The 14,165-nt window shown below is 51.0% G+C and overlaps 1 protein-coding gene across 11 annotated transcripts in view; it reads left to right on the top strand.

Annotated features, from left to right (window-relative positions):
• The window catches only part of PAX8 (paired box 8), a 57,395-nt gene that overhangs the window by 18,443 nt on the left and 24,787 nt on the right, over positions 1-14,165 (top strand). For 9 of the 11 annotated variants that reach the window (XM_059405640.1, XM_059405633.1, XM_059405631.1 and 6 more), the window contains exons 3-4: positions 1,873-2,068; positions 12,875-13,040. In XM_059405640.1, the coding sequence (XP_059261623.1) occupies positions 1,936-2,068; positions 12,875-13,040 (299 nt within the window). In that variant the 5' untranslated portion in view covers positions 1,873-1,935. Of the gene's footprint in view, positions 1-1,872; positions 2,069-12,847; positions 13,041-14,165 lie in introns of all 11 variants that reach the window. The other 2 variants (XM_059405635.1, XM_059405634.1) reach the window with 2 other exon arrangements.

Raw genomic sequence — 14,165 nt, 5'->3', positions numbered from 1 at the left:
ACCACAGACATGCCATTTTGTCACAGATTCGGCTCGGTGCGTCAGGCTCAAAAAAGCAGTTCCTCTTCATTTGTTCCTACCTGTTTCGCACCTCAGGAAGGCCAGACCTCCTTTCTTCCCCTCCCACCCCAGCCCCGAGGGTTCTGCCCCCCACCCCCCACACACATACACACAGACACAAACCTTTCTAAGTTCAGGCCAAAGCTCACCTTCAAGTTCAGGCCAAAGCTCACCCTTTCCAGCCACCTCCGTGCTGAGCTAGTCAATCACCTCTCATCTCAGTTAAGATCCAGAAGCACAGAATCCCAGTTAGAGAGAATCTCAGAGCAGAGGTCATTGAGTTCAGCCTTCTCAGTGAGGCAAGATTCCCCTCGTCTCTTTGTCACATGATTTCACGTCTCTTCAGGATGCCCTAGTGCCTGTGGCCTCTCAGGGAGGGCAGACTGCTGCTTCCTTCCCTCTCCCCCTCCCTGTTCTCCCTTCCCCTCCAGGGACCCTTCGAGCTACCTCCCCACTCTCTCCCCTCCCCATCGCTGGGTGACTTTTAAATCAACATCCACAAAACCCACATTTATCGCATTATAACTTTCAGCTATAGAACCTGGCAGAATGTTCCATAACATACGACATCAGGACGCAAATTCTGATGACTCACCCTCATTCCCCAACACACACACACACACACACACACACACACCACCCCCCACCACCATAAGCATTCCACAGGCTCATCGAAAGAACTGAAGGAGACAGTGCATGTGAATGGATTTTTAAAATTTTAAGGTTCTATAATGTGTCAGGGATTATTAACTTGTGAGTTTCTCAAGGGCAAGAACTGTGTCTTCTGCTCAGAAACCATCTCCCCACACACACCCAGCCTGGAATATTATTAGACATAGAGGGGGTACTCATGGAATTGAAATCTAACGAACTGAAAATTGCTTTAATATAGACCCATATTTTAAAAAACAGCATTAATATCCGCAAGGCCTCTGACCCCAGGGAGGGTGCTGGAAGGTGTAGCACAGTGATTTGTGGGGCTTCTGGGATTCTAAGTATGTGTCCAGGGGCTTCTAGCCTTGCCGCCACCTCGCACACCTCTCTCCTCTGAAAGATAGAGGCTCAAGCCTTTTCTGCTGCATCATCCCCCTCACGTCCTCCATGGCGTGTGGTGTCGGGAGTCTAGAGGTCTCTGAGCTCAGTGGGAAGGAGCCGAGAAGAATGGCCTCTGGGAACCCTCCAACCAGCCCTGGAAACATCCACTAAAGCCTCTGACCAGAAGTTTATTTTTAATCAATTAATTAATGCTTTCAATAAATATCTATTGACCATCTACTGAGTGGATATAAACTCTGGGCAATCGCAGAGGAACTGTTAAAAAATACAGATTCAGGGACACCTTGCCAAGAAACTCTGGTCGAACTGACTGGAGGTAGAAAGTTCCAAAGGCCCCAGACGATCCCAGCATGCAGTCAGGGCAGGAGCACGGCTGTCCCCCTGCAAGGCAAGCTTATGTGGCCAGGTAGGAAGCTACCCCTGCCTTCCAGCAGCTAGGCAGCTAGGGGGCAGGCAAAGCATGGACCCTGAGAAAGGCCTTAATAATGAGCCCCAGGTGGAGGGCTAGGGACGGAGCAATCGGAGAGGGGATAGTAAATGTCTCTGAGAGCTGGCCCAGGGGAGCTTCTATTTGGGGGAACACGAAGGCCAGAGTGTGAGGTGCAGATTAGCCACTCCAAGGCTGCGCCCCTTCAGGGAGAAGAGGCAGTGTGTCTCGAGTTGGAGAATGAAGGAAGGAAGGGAAACGGTGCCCAAGCTTAACCACAGGGAGAGGGTGGCCCATCCAACTGTTTGGCTTACCGATATCGTTTATAGACCTGAGGAAGCTTGTAGAGGCCTCCAGAAATCTCTGAGACAGCCCCAGAGGGGAACCTAGCCATGGAACCCTTGCGCTTGCTGGCCCTCCAGGACTCAGAAGAGCCCATGTTCTCCCCCTCGCCTCCAGCTCACCAGCCCCTGGTCTCTCCGGGTGTCCAGACTGGCTTCAGGACAAGGCCGCACCTCACATCCGGTAGGACTTTTCCCGGGAAGCTTGGAGGTTTTTTTTTTTTTGCCATTTACAGCAGCTCCGTCCCTGGAAATCCACGCACTGGGGCCCTTCCTGGGAGGGAGGTGACAGGGTTAATCTAAGGGCTGGGGGGGGGGGGGGGAGAAAGGCCTTGAAACACACAGGGAAGCCAACCAGATTAATAGAGGAAGAGAGAGGGGGGTAGACCATTAGGAAGACAAAGAGAAAATCATGCTGGAGCAATAGAAAGGGAAATCTAATATCAACTAGGGAAAAATAAATGGAGATTAGGGCAAACAAATTAGCTTTAATGGGTTCAATGCTAATACAAGAATAACAGCCGAGCTGCGAATGCCTTTGAGGGGAAGATGGGATGAAGAACCTGAGCAGTCATGCGGGCAATAAAGATGGTGTGGAGGGGGGGCGGCCAAAGGCGCGGGGGAGGCAGAGAGGAGAGAATGCTGGGGGTGAAGGGTAGGCGAGAGGTGGGCCAGATGGGCGGGCTCTGCCATCTTGGACAGGACCCAGGGGCTGGGGCAGGGAAGGGGCTGGGAGGACTGAGAACAGGGAGACGCAGGAGCCCCGAGTGAAGGCTGGAAATAGAGACGCGGGAGGCGATCGGAAAGGGCAGGGACAAGGGACGGGAGGGCAGAGGAATGAAACCCGGATTGGAGACAGACTGGGCACAAAGCAGGGTTGGGAGTGACAGAGGGGAACAGAATGCAGGAGAATGAACCACCAGTATGCAGGGGAAGAAGGTATAAGAGAACCGAATTCAGTGAGTCCTCTGAAGAAAACCATCGAAAAGACAAGATTAGGCCTCAAGAAAAGGAAAACCTGGGGAGGACCCCAAAGTGGGTTTGGTAGGTGACAGAAAGGCACAGTTGCTCCAAGAGAAGGGGCCGACTATCCTGCTGCCAGGAGCCGTGCCTGGTGAGGACATGGGCCCAAGCAGTATCTTGAAGGCCCGAAGCCCACCTCTCACTTCTGCCCCTTTGTAATGGTGTGGCCTTGGGCAAGTTACATATGGCCTCTGCTCCTCAGCTCCTCATCTGTAAAACGGGGACAACAGGGTACCTACCTCAGCGGGCTGTCAGGAGGGCTAACGAAAGGATGCTTTCAGAGTGTTCTGCCTGGCTCAGGAGCCAGTACCTCCTGCCATGCTGGCTCTCCATGGTATCCCTAAGCACTGACTCATGGGGGAAGGAGGCTGAATCCTGAAAATAGCCTTTGCTCCTTGCCTCCTTCCCCTCTTTCCTCTTCTTTTAAAGTCCAACATTGGCAAATGACCCGCCAAATGTGGTTCTTTCCCAGCTAGAGACTAATCCAGAGGAAATCTCTTTATCCACCCTTGGTCGCCCTCTGCCTCTCCCAGCCCTCTCTCCCTGTTGAGGAGCAAAGAGGAAGACAGAGCTTCCAAGGGAGCTGGACTTCTTATCCTATTGTTCCAGGGGCCTCCAGGGACCCTCAGATTTGCCAGAACTCCAAGTAAGAGAGGCTGGGAGCTGAGCCTGACCTCATGGCCTCAACCTGGAGAACCCTCGGGCTGCATTAAAGTGCAGGGAGGCCCCACAAGAGGAACAGAGCCCAACAGACCAGGAGGGAAAACCAAGAAGAACAAGGCCAGGAATCAATGAAGAACCACTTAGATAGGGACTCCAGGGCATTCTAGAACCTTACAAGAGCAAGACAATGAACAGGCAGGAATAGGCCTCTTCCTTTTGCTCCCTGCTGGGACCAGTGGCTTCTTCCTGCAATGTCCACCTCAGGATACTTCAGGGTACCTCAGGGGTACCTCAGGGCTCCTTTGTGCTCTTACAGCCCAGAGAAACAAGTTTCTACACCAAAGCCTCCTGCTAAAGTGCCTAGGAACAGGCTTCTTGTTTCTGACTGGACTCCAACAGACATGCTACTTAATGTCAGAGGAGGTCTGAGGAAACAGGACTCCAGGACTGGCTTGGTTGTGCCCTCGGGCCTTGAACACAGAGCACAATGCTGAGCTTCTTGGCAGCGAGACCTGGGAAACCAGTTTCATTTTGACCAGCTGGATCCTGTTAGACATAAAAGGGCAGCCCTGCCCCACAGCCCCAAGTCAGAAACTTCTCCTCAAGGGAGCCCCTAACCCTGGGATGTCCAAGTCCCTGGAAGGGCAGTTTTTGACACTACACCGTGGTCATCCCTAATGCAAGCTGTCTCTTGTGGCTCTTTCCCTTGATGCACACTGAAGTCTCCCCCAAAGAGCCATAAACCCCGGGGAGGGAGGTCAACTTGTGTAGGTCACCCCTCGTCTTTCTCCATAAGGCCCTCTCAGGCCAGGGTTAGAAGGAAAAGGCTTCTCACCTCAGGATCTGCAGACCCACCTTGGTGACAGTTGCCTCATGTGGGTGACATGGCACAGTAGCTCTGTTCCCACAGAGAGCTCCTGTAGAACCAAACAGGCTGTAAGCTCATGACAAGCACTCACACATCTCGTGCTGATGACAAAGCCTGGGCGTAAAGGAAGGCCTCTGCCTTCATCCCGTGGCTCCTGGAGGAGGGCAAACTTCTCTTTTCCCGGACCCTTTTTTTAAAAAGCTCATGTCTAAGAGAATGTGACTTTGGAAGACACAATTCTGCACAGGGCAAAGAATGTGTGGGCTTCGCTAGGCTTGTTTTAGGCCTGTTTACTTCCTCTCCTCCCCCTGTCTCTCTGTCCCTCCCTCCCCCCCCTCCCTTCCTTCTCTCCTTCCTTCCGTTCTTCTAGTAATTACCCAACACTTATTGGATACCTACTATGCACCAAGCATTATACTAGATATCCAGGCTTTTAAGAGATTTAAAAAAAAAAAAAAGCCCCATCATCCCTCAAGGGGCCCATAGTCGATGCCATGGGACATAGCCAGTATATAAACAGACATGTTCTCTAATACATGTAGTGGCAGACACCGTGCCCTGGCATGTTTCAAAGAAAGGACCAGAAACAGCAGGCAGGAAGGGCAGGGAAGACTTCCTGTAGGAGGTAGCTTCCTGAAGTGACTCAAGGTACGAAGTACAGATTTACCCAGAGCTGGTGAAGAAAGGTCACTGCGGGCATGGAGGGCAGCAGAAACAAGGCAAGAATTCAGATGCTGTGAAAGACCAACAAACAATTCTGATGTGTTCGGTCATTGGAAATAAGGCTCGGACAGGTAGGGAATGGAGGCTGGAGAGGGAAGCCTGGCTCAGCTCATGAGGACCCTCTCCTCCAGGTTTAGTACAGACACGTTCTCTAATACGTGTAGTGGCAGACACTACCACCAAGTAGTGACCTTACCAGGTAGGAGATGAGGCTGTGCCCCAGCAGTCTCCTTCAGTAGGGACACGGCTGGACTTGGGTTTTAGATGTGTGGCTCTGCAGGAAAAAGTCACTTGTGCACGCTGAATGCGGGCACGGGTGAGTCCACGTGACTCGTTAATTCCTACACACCTTTGTCCCAGATTATACATCACTTAGGAACTAATTCTATCTCTCACCCTCCACCCATTATGCTTTAGTACTGTACCCTTCTGTGTCCTTAGCACCATTATGCTTTAGTACTGTACCCTTCTGTGTCCTTAGCACCATCCAAGCAGGACTCACACATTATTTGTGTGTTCACTTTGTAAATATCTACCCATTTCTAGACTGGAGGCTCCCTGAGGTCAGGCGTCTGCTCTCTGTGATCAGTTCCAGTAAAGTGCTTGGCATGTGGTGGGTATTCAGCACATGTACACCGAATCGATCCATAAATACACAGATGCGTGAATGCAGGGATGGCTAGGAAGGTACCGGTTAGGTAAACATTTAGGGGGCAAAAATGCCATAGTTTGGTGAGTCCTCCATCTGGGGAGAATGGAAGAAGCTAAAGGTGCTCAGTTAATTCATGGGACATATATTAATTGAATACCTAATCCAATTTAATAACAAACAAAACAGACATGGTCCTGTCCCCTTCATGGAGCTTTCAACCTGGTGAGCTACTCGGGTGTATAATCATGCCAATGAGTGTAAAATTTAAATTTGAATGAATACCAGGCAGGAAAGGAAAGGTAAGTTGGTGGAGAACATCTAAACACAGGCCCTAACCTTCTCCGTAGGAGATAGCAAAGCCACCTGGCCCAAGTGGCTTTGCACTAAACTGTAAGGGACAAGTCCGAGTTAATGAGATAAGAGGGGAAGACAATGAAATAAGTCAATCAGAGAAAGAAAATTATCATACAATCATGCTCATATGTGGAATTGAGAAAGAAGGCAGAAGATCATGGTGAGAAGAAAGGAAAAATGGAACGGACAAAACCGGAGAGGGAGACAAACCATAAGAGACCCTTAATCTCAGGAAACAAACTGAGGGTTGCAGGAGTAGAGAGGCTGGGGAGGAATGGGGTGGCTGAGGGATAGCCACTGGGGAGCGTATGTGCTACAGCGAGCGCTGTGAGTTGTGTGAGACTGATGAATCACAGACCTGTACTCCTGAAACAAATAATACATTATATGTTAATTTAAAAAAATTCTGTGTAATGGGGGAAAAAATAAAGAGGGGAAGACAACAGTTCAGGCAGAGGGAACAGCACATGCAAAAGCCCCAAGGGAGAAGGACGCGTTGCTGGCTCTGGGGTCACGCAGAAGGCCCACGAGGGTGCAGGGCGGAGTGGTGAAGGGGGCACGAGGTGATGCCAAAGGGTAGGTCCTCTGCTTGTGCAGCAGCTCCTTTTGCTCCCAACCAAGATGACACTAGTGAGAAGCTTCTTTGTGACCCAACAGGAGATTTCCAATAGGAAACTGAACGTAGGAGAAGGGGGAACACTCTGGAGGTCCCGGGGAAGCCCGCAGGACCACCAGGGCATCGGTAGTAGGTAAAATGGCAGGAGTGGGGGTCATCACCAAGGATGACTGTCTAGAGTGGGCAGAGCCCTGGAGTTTGAGAGAAGCCTGAAAAATACACACATATTGGGGCGCCTGGGTGGCTCAGTGGGTTAAAGCTTCTGCCTTCAGCTCAGGTCATGGTCCTGGGTTCCTGGGATCAAGCCCCGAGTCAGGCTCTCTGCTCCGCAGGAAGCCTGCTTCCTCCTCTCTCTCTCTCTCTCTCTCTGCCTGCCTCTCTGCCTACTTGTGATCTCTGTCTGTCAAATAAATAAATAAATAAATAAAGATCTTTAAAAAAAAATACCCATATAATAGAACAATAGGAAAGGAGAATCCCAGTAGGGAGAAACAATAGCAGGTCTGAAGGTCTGAGGAGCCAGGAGACAGCACATCACAGAACCACCCTCAAGGAGGAGAACTTAGTACCAGCACCACCCCCTTCCATCCAGTACCGAGTGTCTGAGTACCCACTCAGCCTGAGGCCCACTGCAGGGTAAGCAGCAGAGCAACCAGGAGGGAAAGGAAAGAAATAGGAACAGCAAGTAGGACTACTTCTTGAGAGATCTCTGTTCAAAAACAATACTAAGAAAAAAGTTTATGGTCAGGAGGAGAATATTGGGGGGAGGGGGTGGGGGTGAGGAAGCAGCATAGATGAATTTCCTTGTAGGTCCAGGGGAAAGACGGTGTAGAAAGGGAGACGTAAACAACATAAAAGGAATAGGATCATGTATGGAGTAGCGTTCCAGAACAGGTAGAAGGGGGAGGGGTTAACGCGAAATGAAGTATAACCCACAGCTTTAGCCAGCCCCTGACTCTGCCACTCCAGTTAGTTCGCCTGGGGGGTGGGGGTGGGGTGGGGGGCAAAGTGCAAGGCACAGATGCCAAGGCCATGCAGCAGGCTGAAGCCCGATGCGGAAACCTGCTTCTCCGCGCCCGCGTCTTTTGTGTTAGAGCGAGACGCACGGATGCGGGATGCCTGCACCATCCACGGTGCGCACTTGCAATGGCAGATGGACCGAGAGGTTGGAACGAGGTTTTCCGTGGTCCTGGAACATCTTCTCTAAGAACGGAAAGAGGCACAGGCCCTGGCCTTTATTCCAGAAAGGCGCCGGGCCAACGAGAGCCGCTGGAAAGTTGCCGTGGGATACCACGGGCCTGCAAGCGAGGGAGCTGGGGAACAGCCTGCTCTGCATCAGCAAGGCCATTCCCTTGTGGAAGGCGAGCAGGCACCTAGGAGTCTAAAGGACATCCCAAAGCAGCCACCGCCTGCCCCCTTGACTCCCTTTGGAACTAAAGCAAAAACCCCCAGGTAGTTAAGGGGAAATTTTCCAAAAACAACCCATTGAATCAGTGTCACTCTGGAACTGGGCAGAGGCGTGAGGAACCGGACAGAAAGAGAGGGGACGGTTGTAGAGTCCGCCATTTAGGGATCCCACGGCAGGGAGTCTGCGCAGTAACCATCACAATGGCCGCCCACCCGCCCCTCACATGGGAAAAGCATTTTTCTGTTGCATGTGCACACGGAAGCATTAGACTTTTGTGGTAGGTGCTGGGTGGGCAAAGATAGGGCCTCTGCACTTGAGGAGAAGAAACAGAGACTGATCACTGTAATCGATACTATGATGACGACTTGTAAGAAGGACTATGGGGGGCCCAGGAAAGTTCTGTGTGGGCCTTAAGGATGTGGGATTGGTGCCTGTAACAGGAGTTTTGCATGATGAGCCTCTCTCTTTTCCTTCCACCGTTCCTGCTCCTCAGAGCTCTATAAGGGGTAAAGAAATGACCAAAGAAAGCCCTAATGCTTCCCTAAATGGTCATTTCTCCAAAGTATACCTTGCTGGACATCAGGCTTTGCAGGCATCCAGACCCCTCACTATAGAACAGTCCTCTCTGGTCCCGGGAAGGTTGGCAACCCTGTGTCTGAGGGCCTTCACACTTAGAACCTGCTGGTGTCCAGCTGGACAGGCTTATCTTCCTCTTCCTTACCCACCCCTCCCCACCCACGATGCTCCAGACCACGCAAAGGGCCCTTGCTTAGGAACATTCAAACCCCTTTCTGGTTCACACCTTCCCCCCAGCCCAACCAGGGGCTCCCACTCATTCCTGGCTTCCGGCCTCAAAGCCCACCCCGTCCACAGCGTCATGGAAAGGTGGTCAGCACAGTGGGTGGCCCAGCCCTTCCCAGGGCAGGAAGGAAGTCTGCACCCACCTCTGGGCAGTTGGTGGTGACTCACCCAAAGGAGCCCACTCCCCCACACCGGACACAGGAAGGACAAATGTCCTTCCATTACAAAGACTCAGCTCAAAACCTCAAACCATAGTGGCCATCTCCATCTTCCACCAGCAGGCTCTTTCCAGACTCCGCCTGTCCTACACCACAGTAAAGGTCTTCCAATGTCTTCAGAGCACCAAGACCTCAGGGATTTATTAAATCCCCTGCAGGGATTTATTTTCCTGTGGAAACTTCTTTACCTGGTTATCTCCTAGTCATCCCTCCCAGCAACCTCCAACTGACCACTTATGGCCTCCCCTAGCACCTGAACTTAACCTCTTCCAGAAACTTCTCCCTTAACACAGTGATTCCCAATATATGTGATTGCGTCTCCCAAAGATTTGAAGTTTCTTGAGGGCCAATTTCTTGACCTTTTCAAGATAGTTTCCACCTTCATGGTAGGCACCTCGTACATGAAGAAGTGAAAACTATGATATACTAACAGTATGAATTATTATTCTTTGAAGCTGGTGGGGACAAGGTGGTAGCTGTACAAGTATTTAGTTCCTCTCTTGATTTTCTTTACAAGCCATCGCCCAGCCTAAACCAGTGGTTTGCAACGTGTGGCCCCAGACAAGCAGTATCTGGGAACTTCTTAGAAACAAATACTTGGTTCCATCCCAGAACTGCTAATTCAGACACTCAGGGCATCGGGTTCATCAACCTGTGATTTAACGAGCCCCCCAAGTGATTCTGATGCATGCGCAAATTTGAGAACCGCTGTTCCAGCCCTAAGGCCGAGCTTGGGGTCACAACATTCAACCATGTAAATATTAAAAATTAGAAAAATTTTGCACAAAATCAAGATTTTCAGCAAACCAAACACTCCTACATCCTCGTTCCCCCATCTTCTAATAACTGTTGTTATAGGTCAACAGCAGACACAGCACGAAGTCCCATTCAATGGATGAGAACAGTAAAGCTGGGAAAAAAGAAAGCTACTTTCTCAAACGATAAAATTAAAACAGGCAGAGTCTGTGTAGGAATCTGGCCCAGTGCTCTTTGTACAGCAACACAAAGTCATTCAAAAGTCAGTAAAATAAGAGAAAGCACTTGAGAATTTATAATTTAAGGACCAGAAGTATGAGAACAACTTCCTCTTCACTCTGATGTTAGATGATCTAATAAATAAGCTTTCAAGGAGGGCTCCTGAGGATCTAAGGATCCTGATAAGTCCTTCAGGAAGATTTAGGACAATAGTCCACATAGCTCCTTCAATAGAAAAACAGACGGGGTTTTTTGTTTGGTTTGGTTTTTGGGGGTTTTTATTTTTGTGGTTTTTTTTGTTTGTTTGTTTTTTGTTTTTTTTTTTTTTTGTTTTTTTTTAAGGCACAATACCCAATTTAGGTATTGGGTACCCAATACCTAAATTGGGTATTGTGCCTTAAAAATGGCACTTGGTTTTTTAAACCTGTTACATTTCTACTGGTGAAGAACTCCACGTGTAGGAAACCTTGCTTCCAGACAGAGCAGTCCTAGGACAAACACCTGAGCCTTGTGGATGAGGTAGAAGCCTAAGTTCTGGAAAATGGGGACAAAGCTGGACTGTCTCAAAGTCTTGTGTGCGTTTGGGTGGCTGTCTGGCGCCCCCTTGTGTTCAGTGTCTGCACCCAATGAGCCAAAAGACCACGGGGATGGAGTGTGGGTCAAAGCACTAAGCCATTGTCCAAGGATGGCGTATGGCCATCAGAAGTCAGTGAAAGGGGTTCAAAAGTGGGCCATCTGGGATGTCCTCCCAGCCGTGGTGGAAAAGCACTCTTTGGGACAAGCTGCCTAGTATGGGTACAGTGGAAAATTGTGTCCAAGCTCACCCAATTCCCTCTACCGGGGAAATGGATCGCTTTGTCCCTCCTGCTGGGTATTTGGCCAGCAGGCCTGTTCCTCCTGACTTAGCGCCCAGGCCAGAGACTTATAGCCTCTTTCTTTTTTCATTTAAGAGAAATTGACTGTTCTGCTGAAGCCAGCTTGGGCCCCCGAGGAGACATTGCAAGGCAGTTCTGAATGTGCTAAGTCAGTGGGTGGTAATGGGTACTGTGTGCCCAGTGGAGGCACTTCCCACCCTTCCCCATAAATAGTCCTTAACGGGCTCACACAGAAGGCTTGGGGTGGGCTCTTCCTCTTCGCCTGCCTGCTCTCCCTGACTCCTACCCCTGAGCTCTACCATCCCAGCCAGATCACCAAGTCATCCCCTGGCGTGAAATGATATCCTTTATGCCCAGATCATGGCACCTTCAGCACAGACTGCAGGACCAATGCCAAGCTGCCAGGGTTGGTTCTGGCCATAGGACAGGGCTCAACCCAAGAACTGAAGGGAGCCTTAATCCTTGGGTAGAGCCTGGGCGCTCCTCATATACGCTGAATTACGTAAGTCATGGAAAGCAGGTCACTCACACTCTCCAACCCCCAGTCTTCATCAGCAAAAGGGTGATCTCAGCCCCAGAATGAGCCCAGTGTGGGTCTTGGCATTTTCAAGAGTTGAGAAGTTTGGTAAATCTAACAGACAAGCACCTTCTTGACTCTAAGCCTTTGCACATGCTGTTCGCACTGCCTGGAACAGTTTTTTTCTCCCTCTCTCCTTCCCTTGACGAATACCTCTTTACCTTCAGTTATAGTGTAGACTTCTCCAGGAACCCTTCTCGAGTCCCCTAAGCCCGGGCTTGGTCCCCTCCAGTAGTTCCCATAACTCCCTGCCTGGTCCTGGGCTCAGCAGTGGTCACGTGGTCTGGTGATTGGCTGTTTGTTGGTCTGGGCCCTCACTTTAGTAAACGCCATGAAAAAAGAGCAGAGATGGCATCTGCCTTACTCACCTAGGCACCTGCAGGGCCTGGTACAGTGCCCAGAACACGGTAGGCGCTCAATACATATGTGCTTGACTAGGTAGATGGGCTCAGAATGACACAAAGGCTGGGGCCGAAGGCAAGTTAGCAAGACAGCTAAGGAAACACGCACACACATCCACATTCTGCATCATGGCCTGCAGCCCGGCATGTCATGACCCTGGAGTCCCCACGAACACGTGCTGTGGAGATCTCTGTCCAGCCTTGCAGCTCTCTGGCCCATTAGAGGGAGAAGAAGCCATAGGATCACTAGGTCCGGGAGCCCACAGATGAGGCCTGGGCCGCTCTGCCCCAGCTCAACCAGAGAATCTCTGCTTTTATTCATTCCTGTTTCTTGATGCACTTGTGCTGATAAAATCTGGCTCTGTGTTAAAAAGAAAAAAGACAAAGACAAACGTAAAGACCACTGATTTAGTCTATGCCCTCATTTTACAGATAAAGAAAGGGGAGCCAGAGAGGAGAGGGGACGTTCTCCAGCATCACACAGCTCAGCATCAGAGTAGGAAGACCCCGCATCTCCAATCTTTAGATACTTCTCAGAAAGAGGGAAGAAGGGGGGGGGTGGTTTATTCAGAGTGAAGGGCTGAGGGTCTGAGAGGAGACTGAGTAGGCCCAATAGGTCCCCAGATGGCGTGTGTCCCTCCTGCATCATACACCACCCTTCCCAACGGGAACTAGCCTCCCCCTGCAACGGGAGAGAGGAGATGTCAGCAGGAGCACTGGAGGGCCTGATTGGTGGGAGTTTGCACGTGCGCACAGCACCCACACGCAAGGGCTAATTCCCACCGCCCTGCCCTGCCTGGCCTTGACAGCTGTTCCTGGGACTACTGTCTTCTTAGGCCACGGAGGGCTGAACCAGCTGGGAGGAGCCTTTGTGAACGGCCGACCCCTGCCGGAAGTGGTGCGTCAACGCATCGTGGACCTGGCCCACCAGGGCGTGCGGCCCTGTGACATCTCCCGCCAGCTCCGAGTCAGCCATGGCTGTGTCAGCAAAATCCTCGGCAGGTAAGCACGAAATTCATCATAAGCACGAAATTCACCACGAGCCACCTTCCGCGCAGGGTTTGCCTTGGGAGGTCCACCTTGCGACCACGCCCCTTCCTCTGGGCGCACTAGGTCAGCTCCCACGTCCAGCTTCCCTCCCGGTGGTGCCTCCCTACCCACTGCTCTTCTGTAATTTTCCTGTCCTTGCTTCTTTCTTTGTCCATTTCTCCTTCCTTTCATTTCTCCCTCCCCCTTTGCTCCTGTGCCCCATCTCTCATTTTTAGGGGCCTCCCCACTCCTAAAGCTGGAGATGCTTCCCCAAAGCACCCCAGCCCCACCCTGGCTGAGACCAAGGGAAATGGAGCAGCCAGGGAGGGGACACACAGGAGGAGAGGTGGCTCCTGCGGTCTCACTCCCTGCATGAGGGATATTTGAGTGTGCTTCTTAAACTCTTAAGTCCCAGAGCACCTACAAAGGAGCACCAGGGTTCCTTGATGAGCTGCACAGCCCTAAGCCTGGTCCACACCGACATATAAATCACAGCATCTTCTCCAGGAGCCAGACCTGGGTGTTGTGATTTTTAGGGGATGACCAGGGACCAGTTAAGAACACTCATGCCAGGGACGCCTGGGTGGCTCAGTTGGTTAAGCAGCTGCCTTCGGCTCAGGTCATGATCCCAGCGTCCTGGGATCGAGTCCTACATCGGGCTCCTTGCTCCGCAGGGAGCCTGCTTCTCCCTCTGCCTCTGCCTGCCACTCTCTCTGCCTGTGCTTGCGCTCTCTCTCTCTCTCTCTCTGACAAATAAATAAAATCTTAAAAAAAAAAAAAAAAGAAAAGAAAAGAACACTCATGCCAGAGCAGTGGTTCATCACCAGGGCTGCACGAGGGAGTCTCCTGGGGAAACCTAGTTAAAAAATAGGCATGTGTGTCTAGGCCCAAGCCCACACTCGTTATTAAAGCAGAACTTTAGGAGAACAGGCCCAAAGGTTTGTATAGTGTTAAGGCTCCTTCAAGGGATTCCAGTTTTCAATACCCAGAGTTGAGGACCACCGGCCCAAAGTTTCAGGAGGGACCAGGAGCAGCAAAGCCCTGCTTCTGGGCTGACAGAGCATAGCCTGGAGAGCCACTCCCAAAATGCCCCTTCCC

The sequence above is a fragment of the Mustela nigripes genome, chromosome 7 (assembly GCF_022355385.1).
Source record: "Mustela nigripes isolate SB6536 chromosome 7, MUSNIG.SB6536, whole genome shotgun sequence".
Lineage (NCBI taxonomy): Eukaryota > Metazoa > Chordata > Mammalia > Carnivora > Mustelidae > Mustela > Mustela nigripes.
The sequence above is the reverse complement of the archived record's forward strand: the minus strand, read 5'-3'. Positions and strand labels throughout refer to the sequence as shown.